This window comes from Rhinoderma darwinii, chromosome 11, assembly GCF_050947455.1.
Source record: "Rhinoderma darwinii isolate aRhiDar2 chromosome 11, aRhiDar2.hap1, whole genome shotgun sequence".
NCBI classification, from domain to species: Eukaryota; Metazoa; Chordata; class Amphibia; order Anura; family Rhinodermatidae; genus Rhinoderma; species Rhinoderma darwinii.
This window is the reverse complement of record NC_134697.1, coordinates 80,650,857-80,677,938: the sequence shown is the minus strand read 5'-3', so window position 1 is coordinate 80,677,938 and position 27,082 is coordinate 80,650,857. Positions and strand designations below refer to the sequence as shown.

Sequence of the window (27,082 nt, the reverse complement as noted above, 5' to 3'; positions counted from 1 at the left end):
TTGACTCTATAGAAAAACAGCTACATAAAAGGGTGTAAAAAAACGCAGCGAAAAACGCGAGTTGCTAAAAAAACGGCTGAAAATCAGGAGTTCTTTTCCCTTGAAAACGGCTCCGTATTTCCAGACGTTTTTTATTAAGCGTGTGCACATCCCCTCACCCTCGCAATTGATAAGAGGTATCCGAGTGTTAGATGGGAGATAAAAATACGGTATTTCAAACTGATGGCTACATTAGAATGGCACTAAACTCCTTTCCGACATTTGTCATAAGTATTTAGAGTGAAGCGGTTTGGCCTACTGCTCACTAAACTTATTTTTGCGGCTGCAATTTATCTGTGATTTGTAAATCCGGACTGCAAAAACTCAGGACAAGTGATTTTACGGTCCAGATTTGCAGATTCACCAATACAGTTGAATTGAGTTTGGATGACACACTGGTGCACACCAAGAGTTTCTGCGGTCCGACGAAACACAGCAGACTGCAAAACCAATACAGTTGTGTGCATGAGGCTTTTTCCTTTTGTTAAAATAGTAAAAAAAAAAAGTTATGACAGCTGCTGTCCCTCCCAAGGGGAGGTTGTCTGACGAAGTGCTGGGGGCTCTATGGGAGGGATATCCTCCCCCACAGAGACGTCAGAGTCAGACACTCAATTAGTTATTTTACCTCAAGGGGAGGGGTTTCTGACTACTTAAAAGGGGTTTTTCCCACCAGGGACATTTAGGACCTATCCACCTCTGGGACCTGCACCTATCTCTAGAACCGGGCCCCATAAACCACGTTCTACCTCTTTCTGCTCTCGCTGCCTCCCGGCCACTTCCTGACATCATGGTCGGGAGTTACGAAAACGGCGTAGCTTGCTGAGCTACACGGTTTCCGCAAGTCCCATAGAACGGAATGGTAGTTACGGAAACCGCGTAGCTCGCATGCTACGCTGCTTCCGTAAGTGCCATTCACTACTATGGGAGTTACGGAGAGTTACGGAACATCCATGAAGTCAGGAAGTGGCAGCGAGAGCAGAAAGAGGTAGAACGGGGTTTAGGGGGCCCGGTTCTATGGATAGGTGCAGGTCCCAGAGTTGGGACCCACATCTGACAGGATCCACAGGATATGTCATAAAAGTCCTTCATGGGAAAACCCCTTTAAAGTGTAACTAAACTTCTAAAAAACTTTTGACGTGTCATAATGGAATGTCAGAAGTTTTGATCGATGGGGGTCCGAGCACTGAGACCCCTATGGATCGCTAAAACAAAGTGGCAGGAGCACTCAGATGACCGCTGTGCCACTTCGTTTCTCGGAAAGCCAAGCAAGCGGTGTACGGACATACACCACTCCGAGGTATGCCGATCAGAAACGAATCGGCGCAGCATTCAATCAGCGCTTCTGCCACTTCACTTTAGCGATCGGTGGGGGTCTCGGTGCTCGGAACCCCAACCGATTAAAAGTTCTGACATATCACTATGACATGTCAAAAGTTTTTTTAAACGTTTAGTTACACTTTAAAGAGAGGTATTACATTTTTTTTTACTATTATTATTATATTCCCTTTTTTTTTTTCTTTAATAAAACAGTATCAGTGTGTTTGGTGCAACTTTCTAAATACTTTTTATGAAAAATGATTTTTACTTTTTGAAATACAGCTGCTTTATATCCTGAATACAGAGCAGCTGTATCTAGTGCTAAAACCTGTATCCGTCAGGTCAGTGGCACTGATGGGTACAGTGTAGCGGGTTGGGGGGGTTGAATTGCGTGTGAAGGGGAAGGAGGGGGCCCAAGTTGTGTCAACAGCCCAGGGCCCATGGTACACTTAATCCGCCGCTGCACCAAATACACTGACATTTTTAATAAAAAGTAAATCACTTTCAAAGTTTTACATAGCCTTTAACCCAGTGGTCTCAAACTCGGCCGGGTAAGTGAAGTGGGCCACATATAGAAAAAATGTGAAGTTGACGGGCCACATTACTTTCAAATTTGATGAAAAATTATTGTTAATTAGTTATTTGAACTGCTATACCATTACTACATTACTATTACAATACTATATTACTATAACAATAATATAATACTACATTACTATAACAATACTATAATATTACAATACTATAATAATACAGCTTGGTTTAAACATAACGGAAATTTGTGAATTTTTTCCACGTGCTTAGTTTAACTAACCAGTTTTCCAGTTTAAATGTCGCTAAATGCAGTCCGGCAGCTCAGTTGGCAGCGTTTGGCAGACACACTGTCAAGATTTGGCAGCCCCTTTAGATGGTGCCACAGAGCCCTCTCTAGATAATGCCACACACTCACCCGTAGATAATGCCACAGTGCCCTCTAGATAATGCCACAGTGCCCTCTTTAGATAATGCCAGCCCCCAGATAATGCCACAGTGCCCTCTGTAGATACTGCCACACAAATATAATGTCACAGTGCCCTCTGTAGATGCCATCCTCGTAGATATTGCCACAGTGCCCTCTGTAGATAATGCCACAGTGCCCTCTGTAGATAATGCCACAGTGCCCTCTGTAGATAATGCCACAGTGCCCTCTGTAGGTGATGCCACAGTGACCTCTGTAGGTGATGCCACAGTGCCCTCTGTAGGTGATGCCACAGTGCCCTCTAGGTGTCCATATATGGACAGTGACGTAATGGGCTTGCCCAGAGCTGGAGTCCCGGAGCAGAGCCGCTTCTAGCACTTTGCCTGGGATTCCAGCTCTGTTCCTGACATCACAGTCCATATATGCACAGAGATGTCAGGGGCAATCCCAAAGCTGGAGTCCTGGGCAGAGCGCTAGTAGCGCGCTCTGCCTGGGACTCCAACTCTACTCCTGACATCTCTGTCCATATATGCACAGTGATGTCATGGGCACAGTGTCTGCTCTGGGACTCCGGCTCTGGGAAAGCCCCTAACCACATATTCCCCAGAGTCCCGGAGCAGAGCTTATACTAGCGCTCTGCCCAGGACTCCGGCTCTGGGGAAGCCCCTGACTTCGCTGTCCATATATGTCCCTAACGGCTCTGTTTCCCGTGGGCCGCAGATGACCACCTCAGGGGTCGCATGAGGCCCGTGGGCCGCTTGTTTGAGACCTCTACTTTAACCTTTACTAGGTGCACTAAAATATTTGCATATCGATATGTCTTCAATCTAAATAAAACGGGGAATAGATTGATAAGGATGCAAAGTGGATAAATATTGCTCTTGCCTACCACATTCTTTATATCCCTAGATATAGGAGACAGTGGTGAAATGTCTGCTAAAATAGAGGCTAATCACTGGTAGAAATGAGATATCTCAGTCTACACTCTATATCTATTATCTGCAGAACATCGCAGTGGTGGTAACCTTACCAAAGAAGAACATTTTCTCGCGGAAGTTGAATTTAAATCTCAGCAGGGCAATAGAGGACTACGTGATTGATGGTGAAGAGTGATCGTTTGTCCTTCAAGTGTGTGCAAGTGGCCACCTTTTACTGTCTCACGACGGCTGTCCCCCTTTGAAGGGCCAACCAATTGTGTCTAAAATAGATGTCATTGCCGGGAAGTCAATGACTACATAGACTGTATCGTACGACCATGTGTGATGACCCTACCATCATACGTAAGGGATCCGTATGATGTGCCCAGGAGACTAGTGACCACTGACACCCTTTTGGCGAGTCTGGATGTGGAAGCCTTATACAACTCCATCCCCCGTGACACAGGGTGGCAGGAGATTAGTCACTTTCTCCGCACTAAAGAAACATATATGGAGGTGCATAATTAATTTGTACTTACCTTGATGTAATTTTATCTTTTTGATGGACAATTATTGCACCAGCTCAGAAGTACTGTGATCAAGAAGCCCCTGTTCTACCACAAACACAAATTTATTCCTGGACTGGTGGGAAGAAAGAATTGTTTTTTCAGAGTTGCTGAAACAATGGACATCATTTGTGTCACTGTTAGGCCCCATTCACACACATGTTTTATCTGTAATTACAGACCCATTAATTTCTATTGGCCACAGACCCCTTTCAGTATTTTTACGGATGGGTGTCCGTGCTGAGAAAATTATAGAACCTGTCCTATTCTTGTCAGTAATTACGGCACAGACTCTCCCATAGAAGCCGTTACGGATGTGCATTTGTAAACCGTCCGTATTTACAAAAGCGTTGCTATGCAACATGCTGGTGACCTCATTTGTAGCCTCCCTTTTTTTACGGATCCGTATATACGGATCAAATGCGGATGCGTTACGGACCGTATTTGCGGATACCGTTTCATACATACGGATAAAAATGCGGATGACTACGGATCCGTATTTACGGAATGATGAAGATACGGTCGTGTGCATGGGGCCTTAAGATATCCACAACATACTGATATTATGGAGAGGCACTGGAGCAGCCATACAGGGACGATATCTGTCTCAAATTAATTTCACAAATTTGTGAAAGGACAACATCCTTTCCGGGTTTAAGCAGGAGGACGGTACATTTTTGACAACGATCTTTCGAAAATCTACGGCAACAGATAATTTACTGAGGTGGGCGAGACACCATCCATTTCCACTGAAAAGAGTGAATACGAAGGGACAAGGATGAATGCTTCATCTGTCTCTCAATTCTATAAAAAAGAAAGAGAAAAAGAGATTTGCAAGGAGAAGATGCCCTAAACCGTTCCCCTTTCGAGCATACCCTGACCCAACCAAGATCTACCTTGGCACCTATAGGAAAAATGAGTCCGGATCAACACATTAGGCTCATGGGGACCATTGATAATAAATCAAAGAAAATAAATCTTAAATTGGACCCTGACATAGAGAGAATTGTTACTGGTTACCCACCAGTGACATATCGTTGTAGCAGAAACTTGAGGGACTGTATTGTACGTAGTCATCTAGCACCCCCACCGCTCGTTAACGATTCTTCCGCAGGTTCCCCTGGTTAGGGAGCATCAGCCTTACAGGGACTGTTGGGTCCCTTACAACATGGTTAGGAAACATCTGCCTAACAGGGACTTTTAGGCTCATGCACACTTAGCAGAGTTGTTGCGGATTGGTGTGCGGAAAATCGGCAGCAGACAACTGTTGCAGGCATATGACCGAGAAGAGAAGAAATGCCAACAACCAAGAACATGTAGAAAAATAGAAAAAATGCTTTCATGAAAATGACACATAAATACATAATAATAAAAAGAATCCATAAACCAACAGGTTAAAAAAGACTAACACGCCATGCAATATACAAGAAAGGTAACGTCTAAAGTGGACGAGCAATAGTGACAACCAAATGGTATGATCTAATGATCAGGGTACGTAAATACATAGATATGAGTAGATATAACTGACTACAAATGTGTGTCAGATAAAATAATTAGAGAGCAAGTATATACTCTAAGGTACAAAAATAGTACCATAAATGAATAACATTAGTGGATGAATACAAAAAAATGTGTGAAAATGAAGCACATACCCATTGATCAACCAGATGAATGCACGGCGATATGTCTGCCCCAACGCGCGTTTCGGCGCAACTGCCTTCTTCTGGGGGTCCAGACTGTTGCAGGCAAGTGGATGGGATTTAAAAAATCTCATCCACATGGTGCTGAATGTTTTCCGCATTAGAATCACCGCATGCTGCTAACTCTTAAATCCACAGTATTCTTATTCTGTTCTGGATGTTCACGGCAGATTTCACCCTTTTAAATGTGGAGGAGGTAAAATCTGCACGTATCATGCGGCAGAAATTCAGCGGAAACGCTACGGAAAGTCTGCAACATGTTTGCCACGTGTGTCGGTACCCTTAAATGTGGATCATGTGAGGCGTGTGACTTTTTACACCAAAGTAACCGGTTTAGAAGGGCTACTACAAGGATTTTAATACCAAAAAATGTTAATTTCTGAAATGTAAATCACATGGGTTGGTATATTTTTGATTACCTGTCAATGATCACTTAATTATGTAGGGAAAACCAGTTCAGGAGGTGGATCCTTGAACATGTAGGTAACAAAACAAGAAAATATAATATCCCAGTGGCAAAGCATGTATGGGCACGTCATGGTAGAGCTACGCAAGGAGGCACAATAGATTTATTTTTATAAAGGTCTGTCAAACCTCAAGGCCTGTATGATGACCTCTTGTTTGTCCCTTTTGTCTGACCAATAAGTTGTGATCAGCTATTACTAGTCCTTCTCAATTAATTAGAATATCATCAAAAAGTTAATTTATTTCAGTAATTAAATTCAAAAAGTGAAGCTCATGTATTCTATACATTCATTACACACAGAGGGATCTATTTCCAGCATTTTTTTCTTTTAATGTTGATGATTACGGGAACAGTTAATGAAAACCCAAAATTTAGTGTCTCAGAGAATTAGAATATTATATAAGCCCAATTTCAAAAATGATTTTTTAATACCGAAATGTTGATGTATTGAAAAGTATGTCCAGTATCTGCCCTCAATACTTGGTCGGGGCTCCGACTCTGCATGAATTACTGCATCAATGCGGCGTGGCATGGAGGCGATCATCCTATGGCACTACTGAGGTGTTATCATCTTCCTCTCGACAATACACTATAGATTCTCTATGGGGTTTAGGTCGGTGAGTTTTCTGGCCAATCAAACGCAGTGATACTGTGGTTATTACACCAGGTATTGGTACTTTTGGCAGTGTGGGCAGGTGCCAAGTCCTGCTGGAAAATGAAATCAGCGTCTCCATAAAGCTTGTCAGCAGAGGGAAGCATGAAGTGCTGGGAAATGTTCTGATAGACCCTGCGCTGACTCTGGACTCGATATAACACAGTGGACCAGCACTGCTGCTCAGTGTCCAGAGTCCTGTTTTCAGATGAAAGTAAATTTTGAATTTCATATGGAAATCTTGGTCCCAGAGTCTGGAGGAAGAGTGGAGAGGCATCAATCCAAGTGTCCTGCGCTCCAGTGTGAAGTTTCCACAGTCAGTGATGATTTGGGGGCCATGTCATCTGCTGGTGTTGGTCACTGTGTTATATCAAGTCCAGAGTCAGCGCAGCGTCTAGCAGGACATTTCCCAGCACTTCATGCTTCCCTCTGCTGACCGCTTTATGGAGATACGGATTTCATTTTCCAGCAGGACTTGGCACCTGCCCACACTGCCAAAAGTACCAATACCTGGTGTAATAACCACAGTATCACTGCGCTTGATTGGCCAGCAAACTCGCCTGATCTAAACCCCATAGAGAATCTATAGGGTATTGTCAAGAGGAAGATGAGACCCCAGAACCAACAATGCAGACGAGCTGAAGGCCGCTATCACAGCAACCTGGGCTTCCATAACACCTCAGCAGTGCCACGGGCTGATCGCCTCCATGCCACGCCGCATTGATAACACCTCAGCAGTGCCACAGGCTGATCGCCTCCATGCCACGCTGCATTGATAACCGCTCAGCAGTGCGACAGGCTGATCGCCCCATGCCACGCCGCATTGATAACACCTCAGCAGTGCCACAGGCTGATCGCCCCATGCCACGCCGCATTGATAACACCTCAGCAGTGCCACAGGCTGATCGCCCCCATGCCACTCCGCATTGATAACCGCTCAGCAGTGCCACAGGCTGATTGCCTCCATGCCACGCCGCATTGATGCCATAATTCATGCAGAGTCGGAGCCCCGACCAAGTATTGAGGGCATATACTGGACATACTTTTCAGTAGGCCAACATTTCGGTATTAAAAATAATTTTTGAAATTGGGCTTATAGAATATTCAAATTTTTTGAGACACAACATTTTGGGTTTTCATTAACTGTTCGCTATAAACATGAACATTAAAAGAGAAAAATGCTGGAAATAGATCCCTCTGTGTGTGATGAATCTATAGAATATATGAGCTTCACTTTTTGAATTGAATTACTGAAATAAATTTAACTTTTTGATGATATTCTAATTCATTCAGAAGGACTAGTATATTGAGAGATTGCGAGATTTAATGTACAAAATATTAATCTGGTTCCCTATAAGTTTAGAAAAGACGACGGCTTAGGGGCGATCTAATTTCAATGTACAAATATATAACTGGACAGTTCAGAGATCTTTCTAATGATCTTTTTACACCTAGGCCTGTAACAATGACAAGGGGCATCCTCTACGTCTAGAGGACAAAAAGGGTTCATCACCGTCACTGACAGGGATTCTTTACTGTAAGAGCAGTGAGACTATGGGACTCTCTGCCACAGGATGTTGTGATGGTTGATTCAAGAAGGGCCTTGATGCCTTTATTACAGGTTATAAATACTAGATTCTGGAGATCGATCATTGATCCAGGGATTTATTCTGATTGTCATATTTGGAGTCGGGGAGGAATTTTCCCCTAATGAGGCAATTGCCATCAACCTCATGGGGGTTTTGCCTTCCCCTGGATGAACGCGGTAGGATTATAGGTTGGACTTAATGGACCTGTGTCTTTTTTTAGACTTTGTCAACTATGTGTGTGTGTGTGTGTGTGTGTGTGTGTATATATAGCTGTGACTTTTGCGTAGATCACTATTGAAGAAAGGTTTATAACATTATTTCTTTGGGATAAATGGACAATTACACTGACTTGCTTAAATCTTCTCGCAGGCTCCGCTTGAACAAGTTGAACGATTTGCTTTCTATGAACGAGCAAAGAATGCTTTTGCCGTGGTGGCTACTGGGTAAGTTTTTGTAGGTCTGTTATTAGTATAGTCATATCCAGTGAATGTAAAAAGGAGCCAGTTTTTTTTTTTGTTTTTTTTTTTGCAAGCCAGTGTGCTTTCTAAAGTACATTTTCAAACTTCCAATTCATTTTGTCAGCTGACTTTTTTTTCTTAAATAAAATTAAAAACTGAGAAGGCTGTACTTCCTCCCTGGAAGACCAGATTCCTCCACTGACAGCTATGTTGGGATTCCCTCTTCAAGAACGACTAACTCCTTGCAAGCCAAGGTTGATGACTTGGAGAATTGGCTCCGCCGCAACGACGTTCAAGTGGTGGAGCTGCCAGAGCGCATGGAGTGTCAGCATCCTGAATACTTTGCAGAGCGCTGGCTCAGGATGCTATTTAGAGAAAACTTATCTGCGGCCTTTGTTGTTGGGCGAGCTCATGGGGTCCCCACCAGACCACTTCCATTTGCCCTTCCTAATGTGGCTCCACAATTGTTAGGATCGTGACCCTGTTCTCACATTGGCCCACCAGAATCGCACAATCTTTCTTCCCTGACTTTTCCATCAAATTGCAGAAACGCAGGGCCACTTTCACTGCAATGTAGAAGAGGATGAGGGCCTTCCTTGCCATCTGAGAGTGGTCTGGAAAAAAACGCTCCCATTTTTTTTAAACCACTGAAGGTTTCTTTTTGGTTGAATGGCTTGCTAGGCCCATTGGAACACAACTGTTGAATTGTACAACCCATCTGCAACATAATTCGCAGACTGCCTGGTACGTCACCGGGGGCCTTTTGGAATCATTTTTGCTTTCCCGCACCGGCCTACATGATGCTAGATGCTCCTCTACTGTTGCACACTTTCACAGTTGATAGCCACCAGCTCTGCTGGAAACGTATTAACATTTAATTAGTGAACCCCACAACTACCAATTTTTGTTGCTCCAAACCTACCTTGTTTTGGTATAGTGTAGTTGGGGAGGTAAAGGATTTTATTTTTCCAAGAGAATTTGGCTATGTTTACTCAGTCTCCTCAGGTTTGGGCAATTTTTCTTTTTTTTAACTTGTTTATATGTCTCCATAGATTCTAGGACTCTGCATTAATGGCAAGTACCCGCTGCCAATATCTGACCTAGTATGCGCTTTTTTTCTCTCTGTTGTAAACCAATGCCTTTGATATGTTTGTATCTCTCGCATATTGCTCTTACGCCTTATCACACTGGGCGCTTCTATCCCCCTTCTATACCACATTTAAAACATATTGTTTGAAATGTATGTGGGATGAATAATCCCTTTAAATGCAATTAGGTTTTTTTCTTTTGTGCAAAACAAGAGTTTTGATATTTTAGGTCTTCTGAAAATCCACTTGCTGCCACTATAGTTACCTGCTTAGAAAAGGAGACTGGTGGGATGGATGCATCACTCTTGCCATTTATTTATTCTAAGGGAGTCTCTGTTTTAAGTGCGTTATTCTGTAAAATTTGAGATTAAATTGGTCATGTTGGATCCAGAAGGAAGAATCATTCTTTTGTCATGTGTGGTTGATATCCGTAAAATTCTATTAGTACTATTTTATAATCCACCTCCAGCTGATTTTGGATTATTTAATTTGACTTGACTTCCCAGACTATATGCTCTTGTGTAGCGGGGACCTTAATCTAATCTCTGATCCCCTCTTAGATTTTCCTGCTCCTTACTTAATGCTTCCACCCGCGTTCCCACCCCTCTTAAGAAATGGCTGTATGAAGAACACTGGTTGGATTATTGGAGACATCTTAACCCTGGGTCAAAAACTCTTTCATTCTATTCTTCCTGTCACAGATCACTATCCGGAATTGATGTCCCCTTAGCTCCTCCCTGTACAAGCACTCATATTCTAGATGTGCAATTCCTGTCTAGGGAAATTTTGGACCACTCCGCCAAATTTGCCTATCTATGGACCCCCCAGTTTTACCTCCTCCATAGCAAATACACCAATTTTGGTTATCCCAATTTCCACAGCCAGAAAGGGCTCCAAATGATCTGGCATGTTTCCTTGTAGTTAATCCCTTACCACGGGAATGCCCTCATGTATGGGATATGGCAGAGGCCTTCCTACATGGATGCCTCAAGTCGTCTGTTTTGTATGTCAAGCATACTGCCAGAGAGTCAGAGGAGCCTGCTAGTGAGCTGGCTGATTCTGATAAAAATCTCCATATTATTGCTGATCCTTCTGGGTCAAATCTGGTCGCTTGGAGATTCCTCCAACGTGCCTACTCCCATATAATTGCAATTAAAGCCAAGAGGTGTATGCTTTTTCAAAACTGAGCAGTTTTGAGCTGGGTAACCAGTCCGAAAAACTATTAGCCTACCTTACTAGAGATACTCTGGGTCACCCTGCCATACTCTTTATAAAAAAATGAACATGGCGGGTTACGCAGATCTTTGGCCTCTATATCCTCGTGTTTACCCAGTTTCTACTCTTCCCTTTAAAACTCCCAATTAGACGTGTAAGCAAACTGCAACTTATTTACAGGCACTGTCATTTCCCACACGTACAAAAGGTTGACATGCTGGAGACTGGTGAAGTTGATACGACTATAGCTGTGTTGCCATCTTGAAAAGCCGCTTGCAGTCAATATAATTACAAAAGATACTCTGAGGAGTTTGGTTTTCATTAACTTGACGTGTACATTTCTAGTTTTGAGTGAGCTGCGCTCCCTCTTTATATAAAGCCTTTGTAGTGGTAATACTTAAGCTGGGGAAGGGCCCACGGGATTATGGTTTATATAGGCCTATATCACTACTAAATAGCAAAAACAAAATACCTGCTTAAAGTCTTCGGCGTGCGAGTAAATAAGGTAATTATTCCCATTATACATCCCAACCATTTTGGGCTTTATGCCTGGTAAGTCAACCAATATCAACTTACGCCAGGGCTTTATTCATAACTTTGTAAACATGATAACGCTGAAAATATGGTTTTGGCTTTGCTTTACACGGCCAGGGCATTCCATTCCCTAGAGTGGAGGTTCCTCTGGACCTGCCTTAGTGCCTTTTTGGATTTAGTGTCCATTTTCAAACCTGGGTTACATAGTTACATAGTTTGTACAGTTGAAAAAAGACACATGTCCATCAAGTTCAACCAAGGGATGGGAAAGGGGAAGTAAAAAAAATCTACACATAGGAGCTAATATTTTTTTGTTCTAGGAAATTATCTAAGCCTTTTTTGCAGCATCTCCTGTCCCTGCTGTGACGGCTCCTGCGGTGACTATTCCATAGATTCACAGTTCTCACAGTAAAGAAGACTTGTCTCCTCTGCAGGTTGAACCTTTTTTTCTCCAGACGGAGGGAGCGACCCCTTGTTTTTTGAGGGGGTTTTACATGGAACAGGATTTCACCATATTTTTTGTATGTGCCATTAATATATTTATATAAGTTAATCATGTCCCCCCTTAGTCGTCTTTTTTTCAAGGCTAAATAGGTTTAGTTCTTTTAATCTTTCCTCATAACTTAGATTCTCCATGCCCCTTATTAGCTTTGTTGCTCTTTGTATTTTTCCTCCTTTCTATGAACTGGAGCCCAGAACTGAACTGCATATTCTAGATGAGGCCGCTCTAATGCTTTGTAAAGTGGTAATATTACATCCCTGTCCCGCGAGTCCAGGCCTCTGTTAATACACGACAATATCTTGCTGGCCTTTGAAGCAGCTGATTGACACTGCATGCTGTTATTTAGTTTGATCTACAAGTACACCCAGATCCTTCTCAACAAGTGACTCCCCCAGTGTAGCTCCCCCTAGGACATATGATGCATGCAGGTTGTTGGTACCCAGATGCATAACTTTACATATATCTACATTAAACCTCATTTGCCAAGTGGATGCCCAAACACTTAGTGTGTTCAAATCAGCTTGAAATTCACGAACATCTTCTATAGACTGAACATTACTACATAGCTCGGCGTCATCTGCAAAAATAGAAATAGTGCTATTAATCCCATCCTCTATATCATTAATAAATAAGTTGAATAATAGTGGTCCCAGCACTGAACCCTGGGGTACACCACTTATAACCGGTGACCATTCAGAGTAGGAATCATTGACCACAACTCTCTGGATACGGTCCTTGAGCCAATTCTCAATCCAATTACAAACTATATTTTCTAAATCTATAGTCCTTAATTTACCCATTAGATGTCTATGAGGGACAGTGTCAAATGCCTTTGCAAAGTCCAAAAACACTATATCCACAGCGGCCCCTCTATCTAGGCTTCTGCTCACCTCTTCATAAAAACAAATCCGGTTGGTTTGACAACTTCTGTCCTTAGTAAAACCGTGCTGGCTGTCACTTATAATACTATTTATTGTCACATAATACTGTATATAGTCCCTCAATAGCCCCTCAAACATTTTCCCTACGATGGATGTTAAGCTTACTGGTCTATAATTACCCGGGGAAGTCCTAGTGTAAGTTTTTTATTTTATTTAGCTTGCACCATATCTACATTCAGCCAATTCAGTATATCAACTGATATATTAAGAGCACTGGCAGCGGCTACATCAGCTGCTCTTTCTTCTGTTGTATATACAGAGCTGAATAACCCATTTAGTAACTCTGCCTTCTCTTGATCCCCTGTGATCAACTCCCCATTACCATTATCTAGGGGTCCCACATGCTCAGACCTTGTTTTTTTTGCATTTATATACTTGAAGATTTTTTTTGGATTTGTTTTACTATCCTTGGCCACCTGCCTTCCATTTTGTATTTTTGCTGATTTTATTAGCTTTTTACAGATTTTATTAAGCTCTTTATATATTACAAAGGCTACAGATGTACCCTCAGACTTGTATTATTCAAATGCCCTTTTTTATGTCATGTATTGCCCTTTTTACAGAAGGTGTAAGCCATGTGGGATTTAATTTTAGTCGTTTATACTTGTTACCTATAGGAATAAATTTTGCACTATAATTACCCAAAGTAGATTTGAAAATCTCCCATATATCATTTGTACCATTATATGACATTAGTTCTTCCCAGTCCATATCCTGAATTGCCGCCCTCATCCTGGGAAAATTGGCCTTCTTAAAATTAAGTGTTTTTGCCCTCCCAGCCCATGTTTGTTTTTTACAGTATAGGTAAAATGTAACTATATTGTGATCACTGTTACCGAGGTTTTCACGGACATTGACATTCCTAACAAGCTCTGCATTATTAGAAATGACCAGATCCAACAGAGCTTCATCTCTAGTCGGGTCTTCCACAAACTGGGCCATAAAATTTTCCTGCAACAGGTTGAAGAAATGTCTCCCCATTGCAGTTGAAGCCGAACCATGACACCAATTAATATCCCGGTAATTAAAATTTCCCATTATCACTACAGTACCAGCCTGTGCAGCCTGCTCCATCTGTTTTATATAGCTGACCTTCCATCTCCTCAGTTATATTGGGGGGGTCTATAGATTACACCAAAAGTAATTTTTTCAGTGTTTACCTCCCTTTGTAATTCCACCCACAAGGTTTCAACCTCCTCACAATCGTCACCCACTAATATCTCATTCACATTCACCTTCATATCGCTTCTCGCATACAGATATACACCACCTCCTTCATATCACTTCTCACATAGACATACACCACCGCCTTCATATCACTTCTCACATACAGACATACAGCACCACCTTCATATCACTTCTCACATACAGACATACACCACCACCTTCATATCACTTCTCACATACAGACATACACCACTGCCTTCATATCACTTCTCACATACAGACATACACCACCGCCTTTCCTATTTGTCCTGTCTTTCCTAAACAGTGTAAAACTATGTAGATTTACAGCCCAGTGATGTGAAGAGTCCAGCCATGTTTCAGCAACACCAACTATATTTATATTTTCTTCCAGTACCAAGGACTCCAGCTCCCCCATTTTGCTTGCTAGACTTCTAGCATTTGTGAACATACACTTTAACTTGCCTTTAAATGTTTCAGTATCAGAAATGTGATTATTTGACATTTGGCCATTTTTATTTTCACTGCTGTTTTGTAACGAAGGGATCTCCTTATCTTGTTGCCTAGTCCTCTCCCGCCAAAAACAGAGGCAGGTCAAAGTTCAACGCAAGATGATAAAAATTTGCATAATACAAAGTGCAAATAAGCCTAATATAACAATAAAAATGCAAGGGATACGTATAAGATCGATAAATAAGCAATTGACAAGTAAATAAACCAGTGTGTTAAAAAATTGTATCTAAAATTATATCAATACAGACAGTCGGTATCTGACCTGGAGTGTACCTGTCTGTACTTATATATTTATGACAATCTGCGCTAAATCTATTTTATTGCTTTTATCTCAGGATATGTTGTTCCCTCTCCCTTTTGATAAATGAGATGAATCGGAATTTCTGTTTGCCGCAACCATTGATATAATTTTAGATACAATTTTTTAACACACTGGTTTATTCACTTGTCAATTGCTTATTTATCGATCTTCTACGTATCCCTTGTATTTTTATTGCTATATTAGGCTTATTTGCACTTTGTATTATGCAAACTTTTATCATGTTGCTTTGAACTTTGACCTGCCTCAGCTATATTGTATATATTGTATCTCTGTATATATACACTCATGTTTTGTGTGTGTTTTACTTGCCTGATGAAGACGCCAGTCCGGCGTTGAAACGCATAGCATCTGTACTTCATTTAGCTAAATAAATCTATGTGTTCATTTACAACCAAGCAGCGCCTGTATATTCCCGTTTTTTATTATTATATATTTACTACTCTTGGCAACCTCTCCGGGTGTTTGCGTTTGGGATTGGCAGCAGCTTCTTTTACATTGCAAATACCTGCCAGTACTTGCAACTACAAAGTGAGCAATTTTCTTCATCAATTCGCTCTTCTACGTTACCATCTGAACTACACTATGTGACGCCGTGTCCTTTTTCACTTTGCTTTAGTACTTGCCTTACCTGCATAACCATCCCTCCGACTACTAGCTGGGCTGTTCTCCCGGCTGTTAGGGAGATCAGTATCCACTAGGGCTGCCATTTCTGAGACCGACACCCTCACATCATCACCCAACTTGGCAATTTTGCTTGGAATGTCAAACATGATTGGCCTTCCTTTTCTTGGACCCCTTTCTACTGCCCCTAACTACATTAACCCAGCTATTTGCCTGATCCTGCTGACCCATGTCTTCACCCTCCAGTTCTAACCCACTAACTACATGCTCCATGAGCAGCAAGCTCAGCTCAAGATTGTCTATCTTCCTCAGTGTTGCATTCTGCACCGCCAGATCTCTAATGCGAGCTTCCAGATGAACAACATGCTCACATCTGCCACAGACGTATTCACCCTGGAACTCCGGCTCCTGTCGTGCATACATATGGCAAACTGTGCACTGAAGAAAACCTGCAATCCTGCTATCCATTATCCCAGTTACAACAAAACAGTGAACAATTGTCAAAGTAAAAGAAAAAAAAAGAAGAGTACTTACTGGGGCTTTAACTCCTCTTTTTAACTCCGGTTTTAGAACTCCACTTCTATCACAAGCCACTTAAACCACCAAGCTCAAAGTTAAACTGCTGTATGCCATACCTGAAGCACGGTTTTATGGGCAATTGTCTTCTTCACTTACACTTGGTAGGGGCACCAGAAAGGGCTGTCCCCTATCTCATTTGGCCTGGCAATTGATGTATTGGACATCAAATTAATATCTGACCCAACAAGTCCTGCACAGCAGCGAAATTGCAAGGTATCACGATTAGCAATGTACGTGGATGACCTGATACTCTCTCCAGGATACGAGTCAGTCGCTAAGGTAAGCTATCCAAGTTATTAGTGAATTCGGCTGCCACTCAGTTTTACTTATTAACTGGGACAAATCGATACTTTTACCCCCTTGATGAAAATGAGGAGATTCTATCCTTTTACCTTAGCTTCCCATTTTAAGTATTGAGATTGCTCGACTGCGTCCGAGTTGTTTTTTTTTTTCAACATGCCATCTCACTTCTTATACCATGAGTGAGAATTGAGACCACGGCTTTGAGCTACCTTCCTATTTCTGTAGTAGGTAGAGTAAACCGAGAATAAGATCATAATGCTCCCTAAACTCCTTTATTTCCCTCCTGCGCGCCCATCTCTGTTTCTTTCTTTTTTCAGAAATAATAACCGCTTAATAGTCTCCTCCTTTTTTTATTTGGCACAACTTTTGAGTTAAGCTAAAGCTTATTACTCTAAAGTCGAAGAGGCAGGTGGCTTGGCTCTTCCACATTTTTGTTATATTATTTAGCTGCACAAGTTAAATTCCCCCAAACTTGGTTTGTCTCACATATTGAAATTGGTGCTGAGGCTTTACTACAGACCCACAGGGTGTGTAAGTCTCCAGGCCTAGCTAGAGGGTAGTGCGCCCCTTTTTCAGGATACTATTACTCCACTGCATTCACTTGCAGTCATGTATGCTTGTTTTTTAAAGAGACTGTATTTGATTTCTGGACCCCAGCCCTGCTGTTTTTTTTTCGTAGAATCCACTACTTGTGGAGCTTTCACAGATACAGGGATGGGGGATCTGGCACAATATAGGAGTGTGATATATTTTTCAGCTAACTAAAGGAGAGACTTGTGTTACCTCTGCTCAATTTCAGTCCAAGATTGATTTCTGCAACACAGCAAGTCAATCCGGTTTAGTAACTCCACTTGATATACAAACCACTTGATTTAGCAAGCCAAAACATGGTCCTTAGCCTAACCATGGATTCTTCCAGACATCAAAAAGAGGTATTTCAGAATCTGTCATCTCTACTTTATTGGCAAGTAGGAAACAGGTTACCTCTAAAATATATTTAAGGGTCTGGAAAGCGTTTCTTACCTTTACAGGATTTGATATAGATCCATTAACAGAGCCAGATATACCCCTGATATTAGACTCTCAGGTCTCTGATATTAGACTCTTAGGGCAGGTCTAGACAAGAACCTCAAGCCCAGTACATTAAAGGTACAGATTTCTGCCCTAAGCTCTTTCTATGATTCCAGGTTAGCAGAACACCCCTGGATCAGAAGGTTCCTGATTGCGGCCTCCAGGATGAGACCTCAATAAGATCTTCATTCCCACCCTGGGACTTAAACTTAGTCCTTACTGCCATGATGGGTTCATCCTTTGAAACTTTAAACTCCCTGATCAAAAAATTTCTCTCTCTAAAGATGACCTTTTTACAACCTGTTACTACTGCCCGGAGAATAAGCGGAATTAAAGCCCTCTTGGCCTTCCCTCTTTGGTGTTGGAGGATTGGGTAATTATGAAGACTTTATCAGGTTTCTTGCGAAAGGTAATTTTCCAATTTCATCAAGACCAGGAAAATATTCTTCCCTCCTTTTGTGACTCCCCAAAAAATATAAAGGAGCAGGGTTTTTATTGTTTAGACATGAGGAGGTGTTTAGCCCTAGAGGTCACAAAGGACTGGCGGTCTTCAGAGAATCTCTTTATTCAGTTCCAGGGTCCAAACATAGGTTCGGCAGCTAGCAGACAGACCATAGCACGGTGGATTAAACAGGCCATACACTTCGCCTACGTGGGCCAGAACATGAATCCTCCAGAATTCTTTGGAGCTCATTCCACTAGAGCTGTATCTACTTCTTGGGCAGGAAGAGCCAATGCATCTCTAAACCAGATTTCCAGGGTGGCTACATGGAGTTCACCCCACACCTTTATTAAGCATTATAGGTTACAGTTGCATTCAGCCACTGACCTGGCTTTTGGTAGGAAAGTTCTTCAAGCTGTAGTCCCACTTTAAAAACTGGGGTTCTATTTTACATCTCCTGGGGTGCTGCCATAGGTGAAAGGGTGAAAGATTGATTACTTACCGGTAATCGGTTTTTCATGAACCTATGACCGCACCCTCCTAGTTTCCCCCCCTTCAGTAAACCAGTAAACTTCCTTAGAATATCTTGTATATAGGATATAGTATATAGGATTTACTGGGTGTGTGGAGAGGTGTGTCCTTTTTTATATCATCAGGCTTCCTTTCCAGCGAATGTGATGTTCTCCTGGGGTGCGGTCATAGGTTCATGAAAAAACGGAAAAATCAATCTTATTTTAAGCCCAGAGATTCTGTAATGATACTGACAGAATACCAGTCCAGCAAATAACGCACCTGCAACCGGACTTGCTGCAAGCTGTCAGATTAGGCAAGTGATGGTTAACGCGCCCTGCGACGTCCCTGCAGACTGGGGTCCTGCCTGCCTGCAGCGGATTTTGCGCTAACTGGAACCTGCTAACAGACCCTGAATCATCCTGCAGGTGAGAGGGAAATTTGCATTCGCCCTGCAGCTGCTGGTAGGTAGAGTAGACCTGTAAAAACAGAGGGGTACTGTAGACAAATGCAGTGAAACACAAGATAAGTCATGCAGTCCGAGGTCTAAACACTATAAATAAAATGCGGTACAAATTCGGAGACAAGAGACTAGTCAGGAGAGCCGGAGTCCGAACAAGGTGACCACAAACAGATCTCACAGAAGCCCAAAAGCAAATGCGCCACAGCAAGTAAAGTCAATCCATGGCAAAGAGGTCTAGCACCATGGGCGCTATATAGAACGCTAATAAGATGATTGAGATTGACAGCTAAGCAAAGCGGTCAAGATTTTAACCCTCGCCTACCTCTCAGACTAGTTCTGAGAACAGGGAATGGAATGTGACAGTATCCCCCCCCCCCCTCCTTTACGAGAGGCCACCGGACCCTCAAGACGAGGTTTGAGAGGCTGTTCAGTGTGGAACTTCTTGACCTACCTCGGGGCACTCACAGAGTTGGCAGCTACCCATGTCCTCTCTTCGGGACCATATCCCTTTCATTGTACTAAGTACTGGAGGGAACCTCCGACCCATGTGGAATCCATAATTTTCTGTACCTCGTACTCTAGGTTACCTCTGACTATGACCGGTGGTGGTGAAGGTTCCACAACTGGACCAGAACAGCGATCATGTGCACTATATGGTATTATTCATGACTGCTTCACTATTCATTTAATTGTTTTTATTATATATTTAATGTTAGTATTTTTATTTTGTTTTAGATTTTTTTAAATAATTTTTATTGTCTTTATTTACTTTGTGTGTGTATGTAGATATAGAATATGCACATAATGGTAAACAAACAAGGCAGATATTTTGGGTTGCAGTGTTCAAGTAATTTTTATTATCTTATATTTGAACAAGCGTTATTCATTTGGATTATGGCTCTTGTGGTACGCCAACATTTCCCACTGCTCGTGAGCTACCCAGACATGCGCTCTCGGCACCACGCCAAACGAGTGAACATTTCTCCATTGTACTCTCTAATAAAATCTTTTTTCCATGAGTTCACACATGGAAATTGTATTTTAGCCCGACAAGGGGGTGGCTATGGGGACCATGGCTTCAAGCGGGCCTGGCGCCTAACTCACTTACTGCTCCTTCCATATCCTCTTCAACTTCAGACACCGCCGAGGCTGGTGTCCGCTTCCAGGAATTGCTGAACTACTAAGAGAGGTAAGTAAATGGAGGGGTATGAATTTATCCAATAGTATGGGCACTTTGGAGTCTGATCTGGGATTTTTTGGGGTCTGAATTTATTTATTCAATGAGTTTTTTTCTTAAAAAAAAAATCTGACAAAATGAGTTGTGAGTGACAAAATTTACTTTAAGGGAATTTCGGTCTGCAAAATGTTTGGAACAAGCAGTCTTATGTTTGTAAATTCAGAATTATTATTTTTTATTATTATTCTGTAAGCTAGAGATCATCATTATTAACCCCTTAAATACATGCCACGTGCATGTGGCAGCCGTCAAGGGGAAGTCTGGATCAGGCTCAAGGGTTGAGCGTGCTCTATACTTAGCGGGTGCTAGCTGTTTAATACAGCTGACACCACACTGCAATGGGCAAAATCAAACCACTTAGATGTCTCGGTCAATAGCGACTGCGGTATCTAAGCTGTTATATAAATTGGCCCCCTACGACAGCGCATCGCACCCCCTGGCGATGCGATCGCAGGGTACCGTTGGTTGTCATGGCAGCCCGGGGGCCTAATGAAGACCCCCAGGTCTGCCATTTTTGTGCTTCTATCAAGCCTTTCAAAATCACAATATACTGCTATACGTTAGTATTGCAGTATATAGTGCAAGCAATTCAATGATCGCTGGTTCAAGTCCCTTTTAAAAAGAAAATTAAAGTCTGTTAAAGTTTTTTAATGTACAAAAAAACAAATATTAAAAGTTCAAAAAAATGTTTCCTTTTTTTTTTTTTTTGGCCTAAGGTAAAGTTAAATAAAAAATTAACATAACTGGTATTGCCGCATCAATGTATGTTTTTATACAGTGTTCACCACGCGGGTTAAATAAAGTCCGAACTGTTACAATAGAACTTTATTTAACCCGCGCGGTGAACACTGTATAAAAACAAAATTAAAAACACCTGAATTGCTATTTTTGGCTTTTTTTTGAATAAAAAAGGACCAAAAAGTTGCACGTACCCCAAAATGATACCAATAAAAACTACAGCTCGCCCTGTAAAAAATTAGTTTTTATACAATATCTAAATTTGGTATTGCCGTAATCGTATCAACTCGTAGCATAAAGTTAACGTGTCGTTTTTACTGCACGATGAACGCCGTAAAAACAAAACGTTGTTTTTTTGTCCGTTTTCCCCGACAAATAATTTTTATTTTCAATTTACCAGTACATTATGTGGTACATTAAATGGTGCCATGAAAAACTTGTCCCGCAAAAACAAGCCCTCATACGGTTAGGTCGATGGAAAAGTTACAGCTTTTGGAAGGCGAAAAAAAATGGCTGCATCATTAAAGGGTTAAAGAGGCACTCCCACAAAATGTTTTATTCTCTGGCCCGTTGGAAAGGCACATTATGTAAATTGGGGTGTATGGGGGGCTGTATTTGTGAGTTATCCTCTCACTTCTGGTCCTCAGCTGTGTCATGTGACCAGCAATAGGATTCTCGAACTGCCACAGCGTCTCACGTGTGGACAGCAAGTCCGTTTCTCCATTCATTCCTATAAGACTCACATCGAGGCTGTGATGGAACCACTACCTATTAAAACCCAGTTGTTTTTTACAGCTGAAAAGGGATTTATAGACGTTATTATGGCCACTACAAGGAAAATCCATTTTTAAGGTTTTCTCCTTACCTCCTGGTTCCAAAAAGCGCATCTGACCGCGGGTCTAATGGCCCGAACTAAAAACCTAATGGAAATCCATGATTCTTTAAGTTCGGGTTATTAGACTCGCACTCCTGGCTTGGATTTACAGATGCAGAAATGTGACTGCATCGAGGCCAAAGTTGGTGTATAACTGCAGTAGTAGACATGTGATATCACTATTGGGTCCTGGTGTCAGACATTTTTTGGGATTATAAATGATCTTTTGGCCACCCACATGGGCAAGTTTGGTCTGTATTTTCCATCAATATTTTGAAAGCCAAAACCAGGAGTGGAACCTACACAAAGTATAATGGAAAGATTTGCACCTCTCCTGTGTTTTGGACCCACTTTATGCTAAGACATAATGATGCATTTACTGACCAAAATACACCTGTGTGAAAGTGGTACTGCAGCTCGGCCACTATTCCGTGACCGGATAATTCTGCTTCCGCCATGGACTTTCGGTGCCCTGAGGCAGCCGGAGCAGCTGATCGGCGCGGGGTCCGGGTGTCGGACCCGCGCCGATAGTATACTGATGACCTATCCGGTGGATAGGCCATCAGTTGTCCGGTAGTGAACAACCCTTCTTTTTTAAATGACAAATCAATACATAAATGGTTATTTCCTGGGCTGGAATTGGTCATTACTGTAGAGTTTACGGAATGTAGCACACATCACGTCAAACTTTTTTGTTTGTGTTCTTATTTTAGAGAAACCGCTCTGTATGGAAACCTTATCTTAAAGAAAGGTGTTATCAGTCCAAGTGATTTGGTGTGAACTACGTGCCGGATGTCTGAATACCAAGTGAATCTATACGCACACAACGCTATTGCCTCTACTATCAAACCTGACATCTATGATACTACTATTCTGTTGTATTGGGGCTTCCAAATGTCTCCAGCAATAAACCTTCGGGGAATTTACCATTGTGCACGGTTTTATTTGTCCATTACAGTCAGAATCTACGTGATTTAAATCTCTACTTATACATCAGAGGCTTCAAATGGGCTATATAAACTAGCGTAGATGATGTTGTAATGGTTAAAAACATGTAGGTTGCTATGTACCGGGTATTTTGTAATGTAACCTGCCACGGCTGTGGGTTATGTGGACCCACTAGGCTGCTTCGCCATAGCGGAGTGGCAGCTGGCCAAACAACATTCAATGCAAAAAGTCTTAGCACAAGAGTATATGTATGAGAGTCCAGACAGACATGAGATATAGCAGACGCTTTGGCACAGATGATTCGTGGCACAAATGATGCTTGGTGTGGCAGATGACACTTGGAATCATGTCTGTTCCATCTGCGAAGCGAACACTAGACTTCAGCTCAGGAACAAACAGCACAGGATGCAGGATACGGAACACTGGGAACAGGATACAACTAAAAGACCATTTGCTTTAACTAACATGGGAAGACAACAACAACGCTCAGAAAGAGGAGGAAGGGCAGAGCCGTTTTTATAGTCCTGGGTGGAAAGGGATTGGGTAGGGAGCATTTTTACATGTGTTCACACTGGCCCTTTAAGGCCAGGGACAAGCATACACGCACCCTAGTGGAGACAGAGGAACCGTGCAGCCACGTGTGCTGACGTCTCCAAGGAGGGAGACACCGGCAAGCTCTCCGTGTCCTCTGGCTGCCGGTGAGTATAATGTAACGTCGGGCACAACATAACCACATTTGTTAATTCCCCTGAACTCAAGACTGTGAAGTAGCCAGTGAGAACTTTCTTCCAATATGAGCTAGTGTGTTCAGGATAGTATTGGCTGGTAGTCTATAGAAATGTATTACCATGGTAACGTGTCCTTACTTCAAAGGTATCAGCCGGATTAACCCAACGGAAGCAGTGACTGTTATTGCAGCAATTGCTTTGTAGGCAGACACCGGATTCTTTGCTTGAATGAAATCACATGTTACATAATCTATATAGTTTCCTGTTATAATGTGTGTGTGTGTGTGTGTATATATATATATATATATATATATATTAATAAAATCAATCATTTTCTCATTTTCAGCAGAATATAATTTTTGGAATATAATTTTTTGGGTTGAATGCCAGATCAATTAAGGTCATCTGTATATCATCGGTGCAGGTCCGACACCCAGACCCCGTACCGATAAGCCACTCCGGTGGCCTGCGGGCACCGGATCTTATGGCACATAATGCTATGTACGGAAGCAGTTGGCTCCGTACATAGCATAACGGCCGTGCTGCAGAACTGCAGGTCTGCTCCTATTCACTTGAATACAGTACTGCAGCTGCGCTCCTATTCACTTGAATACAGTACTGCAGCTCGGCTGCTATTCCGTGTCCAGAGCTAAGTGCTTCCGGCATGGATGTCCGGTGCACGGAGGCACCGGACCAGCTTATCTGTGCGGAGCCGGGTCTCGGACGCCCACAGTTCATGTACTGATGACCTATCCAGAGGATAGGCCATCAGTTGTCAGAAGGTGGAAAACCCCTTTAAGCCAACAGAGCCTGGCATCCAGAATTTTGTTGAGATGCTGTTGCGCAAGACAAACACCGTAAAGGACTGATCAGTTTATTTGTTGCAATAATAAGCTTTTCATCGCATACATGTAAATTAACAATAGATTACAATTAAGTCGTTTTTTTAGGCTGGGTTTTCACGCTGCGTTTTTTTGCCACAATTACCACAAAATCACGGCAAATTGCTACGGTTTTGCTGTAACTTTGTGGTGATCATGCAAAAAGATGCACCAATACCACAGCGTGAAAACCCAGCCCTAAATGGCAGCCTCCTCTTCATGCTAAATTAGTGCTGGTGGTACAGATGATCTTGGTCTTCTTCTGGCCCACTGGGGATTGCCTGGGCCCGCATTCTTAGTGGCTGTCTAGGGAAATCTTCTTGAATGTGTTCACGAGCATGATACAGGTGGTCTCTGTCCTCTTCAGCTAAAAGGCATTGATGTTAAATAGCATTATTAAATGTGCTACTGTGGTTCACATGGTCATGGGTGATATGGACTTTCCATAAAGAAAAATCTTTTTGATATTTAAGCAAGTGCTTGGCGCACCTTTCGTCTGTTTGAAGAACACCTTTGTCTAAAGATTTAGTGGTATCCAACCCAAGACTTAAGCTGACTGCAGTTTTCAGAAGTAAGGATCGAATCTTATATATATTTTCGAAAGTTTGTTTGAAGCCCGATTTTTTTCATTGGTTTAAAATCAGGGGACTGCACTGACAGGCTCCGCCCTCTATTGATGACGTGGCAGCCCATAATTGACTGCAACGTACATCATTCCTCGCTGAATTGCCTAACACAGCAGCACTGCCATGTTGGCCACAGCGGGTTTACACAGAGGCAGGACAGTTGTCCTGTCTCGTATAATTGAGGGACTAAAATGCATGGAGAAGCAATGAGCGATTGAGGGACTAAAATGCATGGAGAAGGAATGAGCGATGGAGGGACTAATGATAAAGATGAGGAGCGAGGAAAAATGATGCCAAATGGGCATGAATCAGAAGTCCATCCACCACTTCGTAGTTTAGTCTAGGAGCACTGGCTTAGGACTTTTATTTCCTAAAGGGAATAAAACATTTTTGATCATGTGATCATATTGTTAAGGATATTTAATGGTGCTTCCAATAACATTGGGTCCGGTGTCACCAGTATTCCACCCGTACTTACGGACCCGTTTTCTCTGCACTAATCGGCAGCCCCTTCTCTCTATCAGTGCTGGAAAGAGAAGGGGCAGCCCTTTCGGGCAGAGTTCCCGCAGCGATTGAAAGTAAAAAGTTCATATGTACCGTTGTCTTGGTGACGCGTCCCTCTTGACATCCTTGCCGACCTCCCTGGATGACGTGGCAGTCCATGTGACCGCTGCAGCCTGTGATTGGCCTGTGATTGGCTGCAGCGGTCACATGGGATGAAACGTCATCCCGGGAGGCTGGGCTGGAGGAAGAAGCAGGTAAATTAACTTTTAATACTCTCTAATTATTATTCGGGTCGTGCTCCCATATAAAGTTTTGGGAGCACGGTCCGTAAAAAGCAAAAACAGGACATGTCCTATCTTTTGCGGAGCCTTTCTACGGCACGGACACCTTCCTGTAAATATGTCTGCAGGAAAGACGGGGTTTGAATATGAGCTCAGACCCCTAAAAAATATAGACACTGTTTAGACAGCTTTACACATAATTTCTAGAGTTGCATATATCATTTCACCATACAATGTTTCATACCCTCATACAGTATCCAAATAATACTACCATATAGTGCTCTTATAACACTGCTATTCAATGCCCAAATAAAACAATCATTTAGTGCCCAAATAATACCACTATACAATGCCTAAATAACACTTTCACATGATGTGCACATAATACTACGATCCTTCAGTCCCGGGGCGATTGCCCAGTTTGCCACCCCTTCGATGTTATCCCTGCTCTGCTGGCTATTATGCAGTTGGGAGCACTCTGGCTTCTGTTATATGAGCATCTGATTTGTTCACTGGATAGCCGCGTTACTTCTGTGTACTATATGGTGGCATTAGCGCCGAAACGCGAGTTGGGGTGGACTTTGGCTGCACTTACTCTGCCCAGTCACCATGGGTATGTGAGACCTCATTGACTCTTTGAAAATTTTCACTTACCTTGTTATTGATTTTGATTTGCATGTTTTCGACTCTTTGTACTCATTATGTTTATTGGCATCTGTGTTGTCATATCTGTTTTCTTATGACCACAAAAACAATCTGCTATACTTTCATGTAGTCTGTTGCACTTCATATTCATATATGCATTTAATTGAACTACTTTTTGTACAGACTGTCATCAACGGATGCCTACACACATCCACTACATTACTCAAAAGACGTACATGCATTCTATCTACTTGTCTTTTGCATAGCTATATGGTCTGAATTAATTCATCAGCCAAAGATCCCTGTTTTTACTGTGGTTTTTTGGATTCTTTTTATATGTGCTATTATTGTTAATAAAGTATTTTTTGTATATTCACTACTTCCTAGTTTCCCAGCGTCAATTCTTCTCTTTTGGTTCTCTATTGCATATTTTGATGCTGTTAGGGTTTTACACCCTGAAATCGACCTATTGGTCTACACATATTTTTATGTGCGATTTATCTTGGACCTTTGGGTATGCAGATTTCTGTTGCTTTCCTTTTTGGATCGGTTATATAAGTATGGCAGCATTGTCTGTGAACTGTATGGTCATACTTTTTATTCACTTTATAATGAGGGCACAACTGTGTCTATTAAGTTTCTATGCATGTATTTGTGCGCATAACCCTA

The 27,082-nt window shown here is 42.1% G+C and overlaps 1 protein-coding gene across 4 annotated transcripts in view; it reads left to right on the top strand.

The window, feature by feature from the left end:
* FUOM (fucose mutarotase) overlaps positions 1-22,726 on the top strand; it is a 36,963-nt gene extending 14,237 nt beyond the window's left edge. For 2 of the 4 annotated variants that reach the window (XM_075841826.1, XM_075841823.1), the window contains 2 exons: positions 8,574-8,647; positions 22,514-22,726. In XM_075841826.1, the coding sequence (XP_075697941.1) occupies positions 8,574-8,647; positions 22,514-22,580 (141 nt within the window). In that variant the 3' untranslated portion in view covers positions 22,581-22,726. Of the gene's footprint in view, positions 1-8,573; positions 8,652-22,513 lie in introns of those variants that run through there. The other 2 variants (XM_075841825.1, XM_075841824.1) reach the window with 2 other exon arrangements.
* The last annotated feature ends 4,356 nt before the right edge of the window (positions 22,727-27,082 follow it).